The 17,592-nt window shown below is 45.3% G+C and overlaps 1 protein-coding gene across 7 annotated transcripts in view; it reads left to right on the forward strand.

The window, feature by feature from the left end:
• The first annotated feature begins 3,924 nt into the window (after positions 1-3,924).
• The window catches only part of CCDC13 (coiled-coil domain containing 13), a 34,892-nt gene continuing 21,224 nt past the window's right edge, over positions 3,925-17,592 (forward strand). For 4 of the 7 annotated variants that reach the window (XM_075492223.1, XM_075492228.1, XM_075492230.1 and 1 more), the window contains exons 1-7: positions 3,925-4,096; positions 5,037-5,211; positions 5,319-5,542; positions 10,867-11,015; positions 13,558-13,700; positions 16,952-17,038; positions 17,314-17,430. In XM_075492223.1, coding sequence (XP_075348338.1) covers positions 5,325-5,542; positions 10,867-11,015; positions 13,558-13,700; positions 16,952-17,038; positions 17,314-17,430 — 714 coding nt within the window. In that variant the 5' untranslated portion in view covers positions 3,925-4,096; positions 5,037-5,211; positions 5,319-5,324. Of the gene's footprint in view, positions 4,097-4,161; positions 4,283-5,036; positions 5,212-5,318; positions 5,543-10,866; positions 11,016-13,557; positions 13,701-16,951; positions 17,039-17,313; positions 17,431-17,592 lie in introns of those variants that run through there. The other 3 variants (XM_075492225.1, XM_075492224.1, XM_075492226.1) reach the window with 3 other exon arrangements.

Consider the following 17,592-nt stretch of genomic DNA (forward strand, 5'->3'; position numbering starts at 1 on the left):
TGAGAAACCTGGTCTGCTGGGGTCCATCTGTCAGAAAAGGGGAAAGAGCATCTTCGGTCACAGGCTGGCGAAGAGGGCTTTAAACTAAAGTTGCCAGGGGAGGGGAACCTCAGTCCATCCCGCTCCTACTAGTTTGATGCCAGTGCCAGCAATAGGTGCCCAGAGCCTGGAGAAGGATCACAGGTCAGCAGGAGAGCACCTGAAGAGCAGCACAAAGGAATTCCAGCCGCTCCTGCTGGTAAGTCAGCTTCATCGGGGCTCCAACTTGAATGCCTCTATGCAAACGCACATAGCATGGGGAATAAACAAGAGTTAGACATGCGCACGCCTGCAGAGCCACGATCTTACTGGCATCACGGAGATGTGGCAGAATGGCTCTTATGACTGGAGTGTTGGAATGGAAGGATATGGGCTCTTCAAGAAGGACAGACAGGGGAGACGAGGAGGGGGTGTTGCCCTCTATGTCAGTGACCAGCTGGAGCGCATGGAGCTCTGCCTGGGGATGGATGAGGAGCCAACCAAGAGCTTATGGGTCAGGATTAAAGGGAGGGCTGGGACAGGTGACATTACAGTGGGGGTCTGCTACAGGCCACTTGACCAGGAAGACCGAGCGGATGAGGCGCTCTGTAGACAGATAGGAGCAGCCTCATGTTCACAAGCCCTGGTCCTCATGGGGGATTTCAACCACCCCGATATCTGTTGGAGGGACAACGCAGGAGGGCATAAGCAATCTGGGAGGTTCCTGGAATGCGTTGATGATAACTTCCTTCTCCAAGTGACAGAGGAGCCAACGAGGAGAGGTGCTATGCTGGACCTTGTTCTCACCAACAAGGAGGGGAATGTGAAGCTCAAGGGCAGCCTTGGCTGTAGTGACCATGAAATGGTGGAGTTCAAGATCCTTAGGGCATCGAGAAGGGTGCACAGCAAGCTCAGTACCCTGGACTTCAGGAGAGCAGGCTTTGGCCTCTTCAGGGATCTGCTTGGTAGAGTACTATGGGATAAAGCCCTGGAGTGAAGAGGGGTCCAAGAAAGCTGGTTAATATTCAGAGATCACCTCCTCCAAGCTCAGAAGCGATCCATCCCAACAAAGAGGAAGACAGGTAAAAACACCAGGAGGCCTGCATGGATGAACAAGTTGCTCCTGGACAAACTCAAACACAAAAAGGAAGCCTACAGAGGGTGCAAGCAAGGACAGGTAGCCTGGGAGGAATAGAGAAATTGTCTGAGCAGCCAGGGATCAGGTTAGGAAAGCTAAAGCCCTGGTAGAATTAAATCTGGCCAGGGACATCAAGGGCAACAAGAACAGCTTCTATAGGTATGTCAGTGATAAAAGGAAGACTAGGGAAAATGTAGGCCCTCTCCAGAAGGAAACGGGAGACCAGGTTACCCAGGATATGGAGAAGGCTGAGGTACTCAATGGCTTTTTTGCCTCAGTCCTCACCGGCAAGTGCTCAAGCCACACCGCCCAAGTCGCAGAAGGCAAAGGCAGGGACTCGGAGAATGAAGAACTGCCCACTGTAGGAGAAGATCAGGTTCAAGACCATCTAAGGCACCTGAAGGTGCACAAGTCTATAGGACCTGATGAGATGCATCTGCAGGTCCTGAGGGAACTGGTGATGCTAAGCCACTATCCATCATATTTGAGAAGTTGTGGCAGTCCGGTGAAGTTCCCACTGACTGGAAAAGGGAAACATAACCTCAATTTTTAAAAAAGGAAAAAAAAGATGACCTGGGGAACTACAGGCCAGTCAGTCTCACCTCTGTGCCCGGCAAGATCATGGAGCAGATCCTCCTGGAAACTATGCTAAGGCACATGGAAAATAAGGAGGTGATTGGTGACAGCCAACATGGCTTCACTAAGGGCAAATTGTGCCTGACAAATTTGGTGGCCTTCTACAACAGGGTTACAGTGTTGGTGGATAAGGGGAGAGCAACTGATGTCATCTACCTGGACTTGTGCAAAGCATCTGACACTGTCCCACACAACATCTTTGTCTCTAAATTGGAGAGACGTGGATTTGACAGATGGACCACTCGGTGGATAAGGAATTGGCTGGATGGTCACACTCAAAGAGTTGCGGTCAACGGCTCGATATCCAAGTGGAGACCAGTGACGAGTGGCATTCCTCAGGGGTCGGTATTGGGACCGGTGCTGTTTAACATCTTTGTCGGCAACATGGACTGTGGCATTGAGTGCACCCTCAGCAAGTTTGCCGACAACACCAAGCTGTGTGGTGCAGTCGACATGCTGGAGGGGAGGGATGCCATCCAGAGGGACCCTGACAGGCTTTAGAGGTGGCCCCGTGTGAACCTCATGAAGTTCAACAAAGCCAAGTGCAAGGTCCTGCACATGGGTCAGGGCAATCCCAAGCACAAATACAGGCTGGGCAGAGAATGGATTGAGAGCAGCCCTGAGGAGAAGGACATGGGGGTGTTGGTTGATGAGAAGCTCAACATGACCCGGCAATGTGCACTTGCAGCCCAGAAAGCCAACTGTATCCTGGGCTGCATCAAAAGAAGCGTGGCCAGCAGGTTGAGGGAGGTGATTCTGCCCCTCTACTCCACTCTTGTGAGACCCCATCTGGAGTACTGCATGCAGCTCTGGGGGCCTCAACATAAGAAGGACATGGAGCTGTTGGAGCAAGTCCAGAGGAGGGCCATGAAGATGACCAGAGGGCTGGAGCACCTCTCCTACGAAGACAGGCTGAGAGAGCTGGGGTTGTTCAGCCTGGAGAAGGCTCCGGGGTGACCTTCTAGCAGCTTTCCAGCATGTGAAGGGGGCCTACAAGAAAGCTGGAGAGGGACTTTTTACAAGGGCATGTGGTGATAGGACAAGGGGTAATGGCTTTAAACTGAAAGTGGGTAGGTTTAGATTAGATATAAGGATTAAATTCTTCACTATGAGGGTGGTGAGGCACTGGAACAGGTCATCCAGAGAAGTTGTGGATGCCCCACCCCTGGAAGTGTTCCAAGGCCAGGTCGGGTGGGGCTTTGAGCAACCTGGTCTAGTGGAAGGTGTCCCTGCCCATGGCAGGGGGTTGGAACGAGATGATCTTTAAGGTCCCTTCCAACTCAAACCATTCTATGATTCTATGACTTCTGCAGTATCATTCCCCATAGAAATTTTAAAACATTTAATCTGAAATGCCCCATCATCTTCGATGAGGTGTTAAAACCCTTCTCTGTAAATTGCCACTGCTATTTTACACTTGAACCCCTTGTATCTCCAACAGCAGTCACAAAAAATAAATGTGTTGATAAAGCCAATTTGTATAAACCTCATTTTCTCCTATTAGCTTACATTCCATGGTGACAGTATGATGTCTCTTTGTAACGAATACTGCAAGGTACATACTGCACCTCTGTCTGTGACATTTTGTACAGAGCAGTGGGAGATGAAATACAAATAAATGGGTGAGCACTGGAGATAACAAGTGTTTGGCTATGGATTTGTTGGGGGGGGACTTTGCCCTGTGCATGCATCCTCTTGCACAGGGATGGGGTGAGCTGGTGTACCTGAATGAAAATCACCTGAGAGGGTGCGATGCTGCTGGAAAGGGCGTTCCCAGCCGGTACAATCCTGCTGTCCTTGACTGCTTGCAGGTCTCTCTCGCAGGGGAGGGCGTGAGGAAACGCCCCTCCACCGCGCAGAGGCCTTTTCCTCTAACTGCCCTCCTCCTCCCCAGCATGGGGCGGGATAAGGAGCAGCTCCGATCCCGTCACCGCCGTAACCCCGAGGGGCCGGGCTTTCTGCGGGAGGGGAGGCCCTGCGGCCGGCAAACGCTACCGAAGACAGGGCGGCTGAGGGGAACCGTCATGGCGGCCGGGTTGAGGGGAAGGGCGCGAGCCCCGCCCCTCCGGCGGCGACGTCCGGGCTCGGCGCATGCGCGGCCCTGCCCTTCCCCTGCCCTTGGCGTCGGGGCCGACCGGGGCGCCGTTGCTATGGGAACCGCGTGGGGCTGCGGCCTGGCCGGGAGCGGGAACGGGAGCGGGAGCTGGAGCAGCCGGGCCCGGCCCTGCCGAGGCGGGCAGCCGGCGGGAGAGGGCGGCCGGAGGGACCCTCCCGCTGCCCTTGGGGCTGGGGAAGGCGGTTTCGGTAGGCTGGAGGGTGGGGGAGGCGCGGGCCGCCGGCCCGGGGGTGGAGGAGGCAGTGCGGCCTTATCAGGCCTTGTCAGGCCGCAGGACAAGGCGGGCGTTGGGCGGGGAAGAGAGGGAATCTCCGCTCCCCACACAGCAGCTCCGGGGTAGATGCCTCTGCGCCAGGTTTGGAGTCGGTACCCAGGTAGGCTGGAGGGCTAAAGGTTGCCCCTAGGCCATCGCTCATAGCCACGAGACCTGGGGGCTGTGCGGAGGCACCGGACTCCGCTCTTTGCACTTGTCAATCCTTAATGCACCGTGTACCACACCCGTGATGTCTGGAGGCAGGCGTGGAGGTAAAGCTGCTTGCAGTGCGGCTCTGCCCATACAGTACACACAGGCACACAGGGACATGGTGTGTATTTTGGCGCTTTATCAAGATGATTGCTGCCTTAGTGTGAGAAAGGGCCTGCATTAATTACTCAGTGGAGGGTGTGCCTTTGAAAGTTTGTACTGATTGTTTTTCCTAGGCCAAAGGTGCGCTAGATTTTTTGCTGACAGTAAATGTCAAACAGAAGGAGAGGGGGCTGGAATACGTCAGAAAACTGATCATCTTTAGTCATACTAAGTAAAGCTCTAGACGTTTAAATGGGTGGCAATATTATCGCTTTAATGTTACCACTTTAATGCTTAGAAATTTGGGGGGTAGATGAAAGCCACACTCTCTGTGTCTAGTGCCCCAAGGGAGCATTAGGATAAACAGAGATCTTTCTTCCTGTCAGTCCCATGTTAACCCAAAAATGGGGGGATCTGCACCTTTCTTTGAAATGTGGGAAGCAAGGCCGGATGGACCTGGGTCGCAAAGAGCCTGCGTTCCTTTTAGTCGGTATAATGTGGTTGCCACATTCGCTCGGAGTTGACACCAACTTACTCTTCTGTAAAAATGTTTATTTGAACAGATCTGTTTAAAAACATTTTAAAACATTGCTTTCTGAATGCGAGAGTGAAAAAGACCCGAAAACTTTTCTGAAGTCTGTTTGAAAGCCTTTTATGGAAAATGGCACTTGAAACAAGGCAGTGGTGCTGAAGAGCACAGTGGCTGAGAGGAGGAGGTGGCAGGGAGACTCTGCAGAGGTCAGTGAGGAAAAACTGTGAAGCAGCTGCTGGAAGAGGATGTTTTTCAAAGTGATGTTGATCTCTGCTCTCTGTCGCTTTTTATTTTCTTCTTGTTATGCTTTTAGTAAACAATGGAGTCAGACATAAAAGTGAACGAACATTTTAAAAGCCAGTTTAAGGCTTATCAAGAACAACAGCAAAGGCGGCTGCAAAATCTAATGGAGAGGAAGAAGGAAAAGCAGAACAGTCAGAAGGGTGATAATGGCAATGCAAAGGAGACTTTCAGAATCCCGAATGATCTAAACCTGTTTGAAACAGAACAACCTGTAAATGAAGATGACAGCAAAAGGTAAAGATGTAGCAGCACTGTTCCTTCAGGAAGTCACAGAAGTATATTTTGCGTATGATCTTATTAAACTCATATTAAGTTGACAGAGCACTTTCTGTCTTCACATATTGGGCTTTTATTATCCCGAGAAGACTCTCACTGTCCCTAACGTGTTTATCTTCAGAGCATTGTGATGTGTTCTTTATTATCAGTGTTTCACAAATGAAGAGGTGAAGAACAGAGGGGTTAAGGGTGACATGCTAGGGGCAGCTAGGTACTGTCTGATGAAATCCAGTTATTCAGGATCACTAACATCCTCTGAACTGTTGGTTAGCTTCTGCCTAGCCTTGTAAACAATCACGTTCCCTACATGAATAATTTGCAAAGACAGATAAGGGCAGAGCAACTAACGGGTGCAAGCCAAAGGCCTGCAGCACAGAAAAGTGTTCCCCTGGCTATCTTTGCAATATAACCTGATTTAGTAGATCAAAAGACAGCCAGCTATATAGGAGGGTCTCATAGACAGAGTTGCCTCCTGGTTAAGATACTTGACAGGGTTATACAAGGTAGGGCTTTAAATCTTACTGGGGACAGGGGTTTGGGTCTTATCTCACCCATTGGGGTAGTAGCTGGATTACCAGGACATTGGACATTCTGGTGTGGATCTCCCTTGATCTTGTTTTTGGAGCTGAGTGCATAATTCGGTTTACTGGAGCAGAGATTTGAAACCCCAGCTCAGATCATTCATCTTCCTCTTAGGATATAGTCAGTCTCTCTTTCTGACCCAATTAATATTTTTTTTACAAACTAGAACAGGTCTAAAGTTGGACACATCCCAAAGATGTCTGCAGTTGCTACAGTGTTGGCTATTCAGGGATTTGCTCCCTGTTAGCGGTGAAGCCAGCTGAAGAAATTCCTGCTTCTGCTCCCCACTTGCAACTGCTGATACAGCTCTTTGCTGGAAACTGGAATCGCGTTCTAGGGGAAGGGTACTTTTATTCTCAAGTCATTTCAGTGATCTAATTTACAGCTTTAGCCCCACAGACTGTTTTATTGGCACCATGATGGGGTGATGTACTGTGATACAGGGGCAGGAAGGAGTAGCTGGCAGCTCTGCCGAAACCAGCAGATCACAGGTGGAAAACCACAGTTAGGCATAGACCTTTGAGACAGTTTCCCCTCCCAGAATCCGGAGTGGGGAAGGGCACCCCTACCAAAGTTTATCAAGCCACTAACCAAGGTTTATTAGGCCCTAAATGCTGATCTTTCTTCTGTGTTACTCTGGGCAACTCCCTGCTCAGCTTGTTTCTGAAGATTGTTTCCTTAAACGCCCAAGTGCATAAGCTGTAGCAGAGCTTCTCTGAAGATGCAGAGAACCCAGGAGTGAACCACTGAAACTTTCAGGTGCTTCTGGGAATGTGGCGTTGATGCTGCAAAGGAAGTCTGTGTGGAAACAGGGAGCTGACCTTCTAGAAATTAATGCTCTCACCGTTGCATCGTACGTTGTCTTCTTCACACATAGGTCCCTCACCACGGCTGTCTGATTTGCCAAGTTATGCTTCTGATCTGACCTCTACCAGCTGTCCTCTTCCCTTCAACATTTTGTCCTGATAGTATATAGAAGATTACTATGGAGATCTGATTTTTTAAATTTTTTTTTTTTAATAGAGAGGGAGACTGATTCCCACAGTTCAGACGTGGATTTGTCTGGTGGAGGAGAGGGGCTTAGGCGCTCCCATAGCACATCCTGGTGCAGTGCGTGTGCTCAGAGGTGCAGAGTACAGGAGAGTCCCAACAGTTCTCTGCCATTTACGATTCAGTAGTTTAGGTTTGAGTAATTCAAGAGCTATCATTTACCTCCATTTTCAGTGGCATTGACTGTTAAAAGTCCCCATTTGATGTGGCAGGTGTAGCAGATTTATCTGGATTGTCCTTTGCTTATGTACATCTGTGTTCAGCAAAAGAGTGGTTACGAGTGTATCAAATCCAGGCAGGATTTGCTTCTGGAAGGGATTCACCGGGATGTACTTTGCAATATTCCCATGACAACACGTTAGAAACTTGTTCCAGAATAACAGGACTCCATATGGTCTGCAGTGGCAGTGATTTCAGCACGTCAGAGTTGTTTATAGCAGCCCTTAGAAAACATTCTCCTCTCAGAAGTTTCCCTTCCTCTGAGCCTTGGGAGTTCGTTTTTCCTTCCTCCCATCCTGTTCCCAAATTTTGTTCAGGCAAGTATTTAGCTGACGTTTCTGTCTTTCCGTTTTGTTCTTTCTGTAACTTTATCCTCCCTGCTCTGTTTGGTGTATTTAAGATTAAGTGATTCTCCCCATCACGTGGAGAAACTGTAACACAGTTGGGAAAGACACTTACCTGAATTTCAGTCATAGGCCCTGCTTATAAGCTTCACCTGGCTCTGTTTCCTTGAACTAGAGTGAAAAGGGTTACCTTTCGGCAGCCTGTTTCTTTTGGCTGACTTTCTGTAGCTGAGCCACTTGGGTGGAACCTGCTACCTCCTTTGTAACAAGTAGAGTCATGATGGGACGGGGTGGGATGGGGTGGGGAAGTTCCTCAGGAGACTCCAGCTCTGTGCAGTTGGGATTTCTGGCCATCCTTGGAAGCCAGTTCTGAGGAAGACATTGCTGATCAGGTGTGTTAAGAGCTTAGAACCGTTTTTCATGTTAATTCCCGAACTGTTAAATTTTTTTTTGTCCATGTGTCTCTAATTAGATCTGCACAGTTTTGTTGCTCACTTCTATGAGTGGTACATGTGGGAATAACTTAGTTTTGCCTTTTCTCTGCTCAGATTGCTGCTTTCTTTCTTCTCCTTTGTAAATAGCTGCCTTTGATCTCCCTTTGATTTGCAGCTTTGAAACAGAAGTGCATTTCTTAATTATGGATTGTGAATCGTCTCATAAATTGACTCTGCTGTTTATGGCAGTGCTTTAAGGGGTCATTTATTCTGACATGTACATATGGAGTGTGCATTTAAAAGCTCCAAAGTCCAGTTGGAGCAAAAACCTTGCTAAAACTTTTGAATAGAAAAGAGTTAGGTGACTATTGAGGTAGCTGACTTGTCTGTCTGTGGATATGTGTGTAGCCACAGGTATATACTATAACCACTGGGCTTTATCCAAATCTCTGTGATCATCCAAGCTACCTACTTCTGTTGTAGTCTGGAGCAATCACTCTATAAGCCAAAGGGGTGGGACACTATTCCAGAATAAGTCACCAAAACATAGACATTCAGGCTCACACTGCAGATAATAAGAATCTAGGTGTCAATTCATCTGGCTGGCTTAGAAGTCTAATGATATCTGAGATGCTGTAGGGTATCAGGAAGTTCCACATGGGAATGATAGACAGGACACAGGAGACCTGCCCCCTTCAGCAGCAGCTGGGGGACGGGTGGGCAGCTTAAATGGCACCTGTGTGTGGGTAACTGAATTGAGTCCCCTCATCAGAGCACTTAGTGGCAGTTAGAGAGCGATTCACAGAATCACAGAATCGTATAGGTTGGAAAAGACCTTTAAGATCATCAAGTCCAACTGTAAACCTAACACTACCAAGCCCACCACTACACCATGTCCCTAAGCACCTCATCCAAACGTCTTTTAAATACTTCCAGGGATGGCGACTCAACCACTTCCCTGGGCAGCCTGTTCCAGTGCTTGATAACCCTTTCAGTGAAGTAAAATTCCCTAATATCCAGTCTAAACCTCCCCTGACGCAACTTGAGGCCATTTCCTCTCGTCCTATCACTTGTTACCTGGGAGAAAAGACCGACCCCCACCTCTCTACAGCCTCCTTTCAGGCAGTTGTAGAGAGCGATGAGGTCTCCCCTCAGCCTCCTTTTCTCCAAACTAAACAACCCCAGGTCCCTCAGCCGCTCCCCATCAGCCTTGTGCTCCAGACCCTTCCCCAGCTCCGTTGCCCTTCTCTGGACACGCTCCAGCCCCTCAATGTCTCTCTTGTAGTGAGGGGCCCAAAACTGAACACAGATTTGCGTCACCCTACAGTGGCAGCTAGTCTGTAGGCAGCGCTGGTTGCATTGACTCGATCTCCTTTGACTTTCGTGTGCATTTTGGCTTGCTGCTCACAGAGGGACACCCATGTCTTGGTACGGAGTGGGACCCCATCCTGAAACTCAGCTGGGAGGAGATGAGGAAACTCAGATGGGAAGAGAGAGGCAGGCAGAATGGGAACCACTGACTTAGCCAGCAGGGTCTCTACCACAAAGATATTTACCAAAGGCAGTGTCACTACAGCTTCTTTTACCACATTTGGCTTCCTCTCGGGGGAATGGAGACAGGTTCATTTCTATTCTGAAATGCTGCTGTCTGGAGGAGCCTGGCTAAAAGGTATGTCTAAAGTCAGAGGATGTTAGTAATTCTTGGGGTTGGTTCATATGTCCACGCATGGGTGGCAAGTGGTCTCTGAGATGCTCTCGATTCTCTGACTGGGTCCCAGAAGTTTCCCAAGAACCCTGCATTGTGGCTGCTGGCCTCACGTAGGGAGCTCAGATAATCCTAGGGCATCTCAAATAGATGCCTGAGTGCCCACAATTGAATTGAGCCCCTGAGGCCTTAGCTTCTAGTTTTTACGTTAGGAGAAACCATCATATAAGGACAGCAAAGAGATTAAAGTTATTAATTCTCTGGATGTCTTAGCGAGATGAAACCCATAAATGTTACTAAATGTACTGAAGACTAGGAGAAGCAAGGCCGTTTCCTCCCGTTCAGAGGGCTTTTTGATATTCTTTGTTTCTAAATGAATTCCAAAAAGCAACATTAACAATACAAACTGATGCCAGTCCATCCTCCTGGGGTTCCAAGAAAATCAGATGAGGACATAGGAAATGGGTCTTTTGTGAATTGCTATGAAGCATTCATTTTTAAAGAGAGAACATCAGTAGCAGCTTCTGTAGTTGATGCTCTGTTGGCTTCTATTTGCTTCGGTAAGTATAGAAAGTAAAGCCTGAATGTCACGGATGCTGAATGGTGAGCTTGCCTGGTTTCCTCTGAAGCACCAGATAAGTGAGTCTGAGTGAGATGAGACTATTCAGTAACCTCAAGACCACTGAAAGGATACCTCTTCTGTGATGTTTTGCCCCAGACAACACAAGGAAGTGCAGAATTTTTGAAGAAGAAATAGGTTAACTGAATAGATCAGATCACCAGCTTGTGTTCTGATCTGAGGTTTAGGACATTCTGCTTAATTCAGTAAACTCACTCCTGGTAAGCTCAGCTCATCTAGCATGCAGTCGTTTCATTATTTTATTTCTGGAAGCATCTATTTGAAGCACGTTACAGTGACATTTGCCATTATGGCTTGTTTTTTCACAGGTTGCTTGAAGTTGAGAACGAGCAGCTCCAGGATCAGCTTCGAGAGGTCCGAGATGAGAACTGCAGACTATACAAACTGGTGACAGAGAAAGATTTTGAAATAAAGCAACTCCAGAAAAAAATACAGGAGGACAGATTGGCTTTGTCGGGTAAACACAGTAACTTTGTATTCTCACTGTGTTAGTTCCAGTGTTTGCTTGATGCTGATGACAACAGAGGTAGAATAACAGATTCATTGTGAGCTCCTGGCAGTGAAATATTCATGTGACATCTCTTTACCTGCTTTATGCTAAAAAGGAGTATTTAGGTCATATTGTGGTTGCCTCTGTTTCCACTCCTGTAATAAGCTTCTGCTAGGAAGAACTAAAATTCAGCTCTCAACTGAGAGAGACTTGTTCTCTGTTGAGCTTCCAGTAATTTGCAATAGCACTGATACCACTTGGCTCTGAACTTTGAAAATACTTAGACACCTGGGTGTAGATTTAGTCAACATTTAAGAGTTGCTACCTAAACTTGCAAGGGTCTAAGCTGAGTCTGTTTTGCATTTGCATAGTTTACTAACCATCGACGTCTCTCCCATGTAAGGAGTCTCATTGCTTTATTTGCAGAGGGAAGTTCCTCGCAGTGGTTTGATGTGATAACATTTATACGTGGAGTAGCATGTGTGCTTAAAGATCTGTGCCTTACTCTCTCCTTCCGTTTCACGAGCTGCAAAATATGAATACTACTACTCCCCATTTTAGAGAGCTATTGAAAGGACCAAATGACATCTGAGATAGTCAGGTCAGACCTAAGGCGCAAAATATTGTTATTGATAATTATTTGTCCCTTAATATAAGTATAGTGCTCTTTGGGGGTACACAGTGATCTCTGTTCTCACAGATCTTCTGCAAACTTGCTGTTATTGGTACAAAAACTGATGACTCATAGAAATCATATTTTAAAAACCTTTCTGTTAGTGTCAAAGAACGGTGTTGCAGCTTTCTCTGCTATGTAGTGTTAAATTCCTTATTCAGGCTCCTTTTGTTTGAATGCCTGAATAGGGCACATGCAGGATGCTGGCTGAAGGGAAAGTCCAGCTTCTAAAGTGGCTTGGGTGTCCTTTGAAAATTGAACTGTGCAGGCTGCGCCTCCTCCACTGGGTGCCACTGTTGTTCAGGGCACCAGTGATGACCAGGCTAGTAGAGAAAGGGGAAACCAGCAATCAGCAGAACTAATTAACACTTAAATTACACCTTCATTCTTAAAAACTGTCTGTAGCTTGTAGGAGAAATGATAAGCTATTACTGGGTCAGGACCAAGAGCCAGATGTGCTGTTGTAGCTTCTTTGGCCGACTCGCATGCCAGCTTGTGGCAGTTTGCCCCATGCCTCTGTCGTCCCTATCTACATTGTGGCAAGAGTCTCACCTACATTGCAAGGGAGTTAAAAGCTTTGATTAAATGTGTGCAATGCATTTGAAGACTATCACATGGAAGCACATGTCTGGCTTTTGGTTAGTTTAGTACTTACAGTGATCCTTAGCAGCCATTATTTATTACGAAAACTAAGGAAAAAAATACCTTCTAGATGAGAGGGGAAACACACATCAGACAAAGGAGTAAGAACAGTGGAAACGCTTTTAAAAATAATGAATTTATTATTTTCTCTACAATGTTTTTAAATAGTGACATGGGGTCTTATTCTGTTCTCACCTATATTCCACATAGCCCCTTTAATGTCTCTAGGGGTTTTATGGGACTCAATTCACTTAAGAGTGATCTGTCATCCTTGCATCTCAGCCTGGTTCTTGAATATAATCTTCAGATGTCAGTAGAAAAGTCTTTACTTCAGAGCACCGAAGGAGGATGAAAGAGTTAAAAAGACTGACAACAGCCAAGTTCAATCTTCATATATCCCACCAAGGATTTGTTATTTCAGGCTCGTATTCCTTGCTGAGCGAGAGGTTTCTGTGGACATTGCATGCAATCACGCTGATTTTGCACTTGTGCGAGAACTTTTCTTCACCTATGTGATGTTAACGAAAGCCAAGTGACACACAAGCCAGTCCTGGGGATTACTGTACTCGTGACACTAATCAAACCCTCTCTGATGAGGAGGTGAATGAGGCATCTGTTTAAAAGAGCAATTAAAAGACTAAGACTCCATGTATAATCACAAGGGACATATAAATAGGCACAATGCAATTTCCTGGACGTTGTCCAGGACCCAACTGTAATAGTGTGCCTGACCTTTTAGGACAGATGTCTAGAAAAGTTCGCACCTCTGTTTCAGCAACTCCTCCAGTAGTAAACAACCAGTGCAAAACAGAGTGTTGTCTTTTTCTGTAATATGCTGCAAAAGCCTGTTCATAACTGTCCTTCACAGTGGTGAGCAGAAAGCACCTCTACCCTTTCTATGTAGTAATGTTGCTACGACCACTGTTGTGGCCTTCTGACACGTGGCTGTTGCTGAAGTGTGTGAAATGTGGCTTTGCTGGCCACAATGTGATGCTGACTCAAAGGACCGAGCAATCCAGCTGGAATCACTGACGCCTCTTTTCCCTCACTTGTTCATTTAAGTGCCTGGCACAGCTCTGAGAGAAATCGGTTAGACAATAAAAGTACACTGTGCACTGAACAGAGAACAAAAGCATCATCTATTCTGAATCTTGCCTGTAAAATATGTCCTTTGCTTTTTTGTATACTTTTCAGGGGTCTCTGGTTTAGCTGGAGATGTTGCAGCTACTAAAATAGTTGAATTGGCCAAAAAGAATCGTGAGATAACTGCCGAGACTGAAAGTGAAAAAGCCAAAGTGAAGCAACTGAATAACAAAGTCAAAGAGCTGGAGAAAGAAGTGAGGCATTTTTCTTGTTCTCTTTTTGCATGCTAAAACATAGAAATCCAGCTTTTGGGATAGGGGAGCTGTAGAAACTAGGTTTACTTCATGTTCCCATTTTGAATTTGCTCTTGCATAGATGCTTGCTTTGAGTTCTTGTAACTTCTGTCCATGATAGGAGAGAGGGATGTGTGCCCTCAGCTGTTTCCACCTTTGCAGAAAGTAGGAGATAAGAAAAGATATCAGTAAGTTATAGTGAGAGAAAGATTTATGAAATACCAATTGGGAACGTTCACTTGTATTTGAAGCACAGAGGCCTTTCTAGCAGTATGGCAATGATATTTTTCTGATTTTTTTTTTTGTGTGTGTGAGGCGGAGCAAATTTCATACCATTATGTCTTATATTCCCACCTCATTAATACCAGTCATGAGTTAGTACTCTATTCTTCTACACTTTATTCATCCACATAATGAAAGCTCTTTTCTGGCATAAGTACTTCCAGAACTGAGACAGTAACAAACTATATCACTTAAGACAGCAAATCTTCACTCAGTCAAATTTATTTCTGTGATTTAGTATTACTTTTTTACATGTGCTAACTGTTCACAGGAATAATTTTACTCAGATTACTGCTGAAATGAAAATTAGATGCCCTGATGTCAATGTTTACTTTGTTCATTGGCTACTACTGCACTCCCTTACATAATACTGGTAAAATTGTGGATAATTGTTAATGCTTTGCTTCCTTAGAAGACATCATTTAAATGCATCAATAATGTTTATCATACTGACAAATGCATTTTGACTCCATCTTTCACAATCCCTTATTACCATGAATCATGCATCTATCTGAATTGTACCCTAGTTACCTGAAAGATCAAGAAATGGTAGATTAAATTTTTGAGAACTCCTGCATAAATCCAGAGCAATCTGGTCAGAGGGGTCTTGTCAAACAGTTGGCAGGCTGGCTAAGAAATATCAGGTGTAGCTGTGGACCTGAAAAATCACACAAGTAGGGGAGAAATTGAATAATTTCATGAAATTATTCATGAATAATTTAAAGAAAAATCAACTTGGTTATAATCCCCTACTGCAGAAGTGTAATGACCATTATTCAAACAGAAACTTAAAATATTGTCAGATATTGACCCAAAAGAAAGGACCACAGACATTTCAGGAAAGGAAATCAAACTCAAAGCAAACAGAAACTTTCAAGAAACAATAATTGCTGGTCAAAGCAGAGACGGGCCCTTTAGATATGAACTAATCTGGCCTTAGACACCAGCACCATCAAAATCAAAACCAAGCACAGCAATCTGTCTCATCTGAGGTAAAGATGAACCACAATGTGAACCCCACTGGAACCATGCCCTGGGCAATGGCCTGTATTTTCTCACAGCCTCATTTGAGATGGCTCTTCTCTAAACTAATGGTCACTGGCTGAGTTTTGTGGATTGTACTTGTTCAGTAGAACTATATAAAGATGGCTAAAATTAAAACAATGTTTCACAGTGGGAGGTATCTATGAAAAATGTTGAGTGATGAAAGAGAAGAGCTGTCATAGATAGGAACCTGCAGTGATTCACATCTCTTTGGTAACTCTTAAGCTAAGCTGGATCACTGTCTAGACACAACCATCTTTTTCCATTGATTGTAGAAAGAACCAAGACAACTAAAGTGCAATTCAGTTGCCCACGCGTAAGCGTAAAAGTACAATCTGAGATGCCACTTGACCTCTCGGACATCCTTGCAGGGCTGGCAGTCCTGGTGCAGCAGCTGAAGGCCTGCTGGATACTCTCAGATGCCTCAAATGGGACTAGAAAGCTGTGGGTGGGCAACAAAGCCGAGTCTGCGGTCAGTGCATCCAGTTGATGTAATGTAGGTGTCTACTGTAGAGTGAGCTGAAGACTAGACTTCCCTGATTGTATTGACTAGACTCCATTCTTTATAGGGACACCCACGCTGAAAACAAGGAACGTGTTAGTTTGTGAGTTGAGTCTCATCCCCTATGCCTACTTCTAGACACCTTAAACTCTGCAAAATGAATTGTGGTGATGGTACCTTACAAATGCATCACAATATGTACTTTCACCAATGGAAAACACTGTTATTTTACATAATTGTTAGCGCTTTGCTTGTACGAAAACTGAAAAATACATAAATCATAAGTGTTTTAACGTGACTGTGTTTCCACAAACAAAATGGAAGGTGTGGCCATTGAGCAATCACTTAGCAAAGGGTGGTATGTGTAAACAAAGACTGCAAATGGATGTTTGCAGAGAATTTCCTTAGAATTTGACCTAGCAGCTGCCAACACTAGCTGAAATCTCTCATTCTCAGTCCATTGACTAAAAGAGTTTATGAACTCGATAGAAGGGGTGGCCTAACCACCGATTTACTTGCAAAGAAGGGGTGACATTAGAGCTGGCTCCGAGTTACACTCTGTGTTTCCCCAGATATCACTTTAATGAAGAAGCTATTCCTTAGAGCCTTCTTTTATTCAGGTAAATTATTGAGATTTTCTGCCCACTTCAAAGAATGAAGTCTCAGCCCTTTAAAGCAACACTTCCTGGCCTTTCCAGCTCCAAATTCACTGCACTCCCATCCAGTAAGATGTCTTTGCAAATTCAGCATAGGACATGATTCAGAGCAGGAGGGGCTATATGTCAGCCTTCCTTTGCTGTGGCAAGCAATAGGAGACATATTCTTCACAAGTTGAGAAATGCTACCTTAGAGCTACCAGCTAAAGAAAAAGAGCCTTAACACCATTACTAAATCTCAGCTATAGGGCAGTAGGTAGTAATTTCTCCTTTTAAATTCCTCTGGTGAGTAGAACTATGTGCTTTTTATGAAATACCCTGTGATATTCTTGAAGAGTGGGTAAACTGGCATCTAGAGTCTAGAGACAACATCCTGATCTGTACTGTACTGGATTTGCATTTATGTATATAATCACTTATTTTATGAACCTATGGTGATAAAATCACCCAGAAGACTCCATACTTGATAACTGATCCCCTCTCAGCAAGTCAGAGACATTTTCACTGAAGTTATTCTACAGTAAAATAACACATGCTTCTTTGGGAAGCATTTCAGGAAAAAATTGTATGCTTTCCTATTGATTGTGTTTAAAAAACAAGGGAAAATGAAGTAATTTTTTTTTCTAGAGTAAATAAACATCCATGCTGTACTTTTTTGCTAATTAATATTGCATGGAAGTGTGCTCTTCACTGTATTCATTCTATAATAACAATGCATTTTTTTCCAGCTACAGACAGCCGTAGAAAAAATACATTCTTGTGGTGGTGATGCAGGCATCAAGCAATCAACTCTGAAGATGATAGAAGGAAACTTGGTACGAATTGTAACTGAAGAGAGGAAATCAGAAGCTGATACTTAGTTCTCTCCTATTGTGCAGTCCTTTCCTTATGACAAGGATGTATCCCTGTCACTAGTTTTGTGACCAAATTGCTCTGTTTGTACCTTCTCTATGACCCCAAAAATTAGGGAAGGCATTTGCAGGGGGCTGGGAAAAAAAGATTCTGTGATCCTGATGGATCTGTGGATCTTAATCACTTCAGTTTTTCACTGAGGATTCTGTTCTTACCAAGTATATTCTTCTCTTCAAAGGCTGAAAGTCCAGAGGTGAAAGCATTGCAAGAAAAATTAACCACAGCCAACTTTAAAGTGATGGAGTATCGTAACCAACTCCAATCTGCAAAACAGGAGCTGAAGATGACCCAAAAGGTACTGTTGCAGGATGCAGTCTGTGGCTGGGATTCTGTGCAAGAGGTATATTCTTGTGAAATCGGAAGGAGCCTTCTTTTGAGCTTTGATTAGCCTCCTTGAAGTATTCCAGTGAACTGTAAGGGGATAAGAAAAGACACAGGTGTAGTGGCTGTATTGGAA

This window comes from Mycteria americana, chromosome 2 (assembly GCF_035582795.1).
Source record: "Mycteria americana isolate JAX WOST 10 ecotype Jacksonville Zoo and Gardens chromosome 2, USCA_MyAme_1.0, whole genome shotgun sequence".
Lineage (NCBI taxonomy): Eukaryota > Metazoa > Chordata > Aves > Ciconiiformes > Ciconiidae > Mycteria > Mycteria americana.